At 63.4% G+C, this 2,168-nt stretch overlaps 1 protein-coding gene across 1 annotated transcript in view; it reads right to left on the reverse strand.

The window, feature by feature from the left end:
- CHRNA4 (cholinergic receptor nicotinic alpha 4 subunit) overlaps positions 1 to 1,435 on the reverse strand; it is a 19,955-nt gene extending 18,520 nt beyond the window's left edge. The window contains exons 1-3 of the mRNA XM_027767721.1: positions 1,395 to 1,435; positions 692 to 863; positions 220 to 358 (exon numbers count right to left, since the gene is read on the reverse strand). Of these exons, the coding sequence (XP_027623522.1) occupies positions 220 to 358; positions 692 to 863; positions 1,395 to 1,435 (352 nt within the window). The remainder of the gene's footprint in view (positions 1 to 219; positions 359 to 691; positions 864 to 1,394) is intronic.
- Between the last annotated feature and the right edge of the window lie 733 nt (positions 1,436 to 2,168).

Below are 2,168 nucleotides of genomic sequence, written 5' to 3' on the forward strand. Positions count from 1 at the left end.
GACGAGGATGCCGGACCTGGGTGGGCAGAGAGATGGTTGGCCCGGGGCAGCAGCCTGTCCCTGCGGGCAGCTGCTCAGGTGCAAAAGGTGGGTCAGGAGCCCTCCTCGCCCTCCCCTTCCCTCCCTGGCTCTCCTCCCACCTCCCCAGCCCTCCCCTTCATTGTCCCCTGCCCTGCCTCCACACCACCTCCCCTGCACAGGCCCAGGCTGAACCCTCACTTGGCCCATCTGCTCTGGGCCCTGGGTTCCTTCTGCTTACACCTGTCTCTCCTACGCTGGTGTCCGCAGTGACAGCGCAGTCCTGCGGACTCGGGGATTCCAACACCCTGTCAGGGGCCTCTTTCATGTCCTGCTTTATCTTTGAAGAAAGATAGGCACAGAGAGGTTAAGCAATTTGCCCAAGGTCACACAGCCAGCAGTGTGGCTCTGACCCAGGACATCTGGCTGCAGAGTCTGCACCCTGGCCCACCTGCCTCAGGCTCAGGGTGGCCTCTGGGACAACCCAAGACCTGTCCTCCTGGAGACAAGGATAGGCTAACCACCCACAGGCCCAGACCTCACCTGCCTATCCCCAGGACCTCTGCCTCCCTGGGCCTGCTGCCAACCCCGGTGCTTGGGGTAGGGGTTGCTTCCCCAGGTAGGGGGAAGGTGCCAAGGTAGGCGCCCTCCCACCCCCTTCTTCCTCTCCCACCCCGAGCCCTAGCAGTGCCAGACCCTGGGCTCTCGGGTGCCAGCTCTGGGGGGTCTGCAGAGATGGGGCCAGACAAGCAGCTGCCGAGCAGCCCTGTGCGGCACTGGCTGGGGGCAGAGCCAAGCCTCGCGCTGCCAGCCAGCTGACCTCTGCCCCGCAGAGGTCCTCGTACCTGGGCCACACAGGGCCCCTTACATGAGGGCACTGGAGAGGCTGCCAAGCCAGGGGGGCTGCAGTCCCTCTGCAGCAGGACCTGGTCAGTGTGCGCTGTCACAGGGCACAGATGGCAGCCCTGGAGCTGCAGAGAGGGCTCCACGGTGCTCGCTGGGACAGAGCCTGACCGGTCCTGAAAGCTCCAACCGCTGTAGCCTCTCCAGGAAATGGGGCTACTGCTGCACTGGTGTGGCTATCAGGAAAGGTTCTCGAAATGCCAGCATTGGGTGACACAGGTCACCCAGAGAACGCAATGTTGCCTTTTCCTTTCGGCACTCCTGGGCTGGGAACGCCCTCCGGCTCCACGGTTAGGCTCGCAGTTCCATCCTTGGCCTCAGAACACTCAGGGCGTCCTTCTAATTTAGAGTCAGAGCAGAGGTGGGCACAGGGGAGCCAGGTAAATCCATGAAGGATCCCTGGAGGAGGATACATACAGGACACAGAGCAGGAAAGCGTGGACATGCATTTGTAGCCATGCAGAGGGGTTTACCTGGGCCGACCTGGTATCCCATCACCCTCTGACGCTTCCATCCGGGATGAGGCCCCAAACCTGTGACTTGTAACAACCAGGAAGCCACAGTCATTCCCTGGAAAACTGCAACTTCATGTCGCTTCAGCTCAAGGCTGTGTGGAGGGTCAGGAGGCCCCAGCCCAGGCTGCCAGAGACTGTATGGGAAGGGGCCACAGCTTCCCTGCAGACCTTGGCGATGAGCTGGAGCCTCCGCCAGGCCAGCCTCCTGTCGGCAGAAGGCTGTGGCCAGGCCGGGCTGCTCAGGGCCACACGCCCACTGGGGCACCCACCCCCAGGGCCAGCCAAGGCCAGCAGCTGGTGTCATATCCCCCAGGGCCCCGGCCAGCTGGGCAAGGTACACGCTCACATGCCTGCCAGCCTCATCGGCATGCCCTGGGGTTTGCTAATGCAGCGAGATTAATCGGGCTCACATGTTAACGTGCCCACCTGCTGCGAAGCCCTGGGTGGGGACCAGGTCATCCCAGCAACCCCGCCACTAGTCAGACCCTGCACCAGACGCTGGCTCTGCTGCTCCAGAAACTGCAGCTTCAAAGGAACTTCACCTCCTGGCCCAGCCAGAGCATCCAGCTCCGGGAAGAGGGTCCAGGCTTGAGCACCCAGGGGTGTGAGCAGGCCCCTTGCAGACGCCACACACCCCGCTCGGCCCAGCCGAGGTCACCGCCAGCTCCAGGGGCCCCTGCTGTGAGCAGATGGGCCTCCGGGGGGATCGTCCATTCCCCGTTCGCCCTCTCA

This window comes from Tupaia chinensis, unplaced genomic scaffold (assembly GCF_000334495.1).
Source record: "Tupaia chinensis unplaced genomic scaffold, TupChi_1.0 Scaffold144472_1, whole genome shotgun sequence".
Lineage (NCBI taxonomy): Eukaryota > Metazoa > Chordata > Mammalia > Scandentia > Tupaiidae > Tupaia > Tupaia belangeri.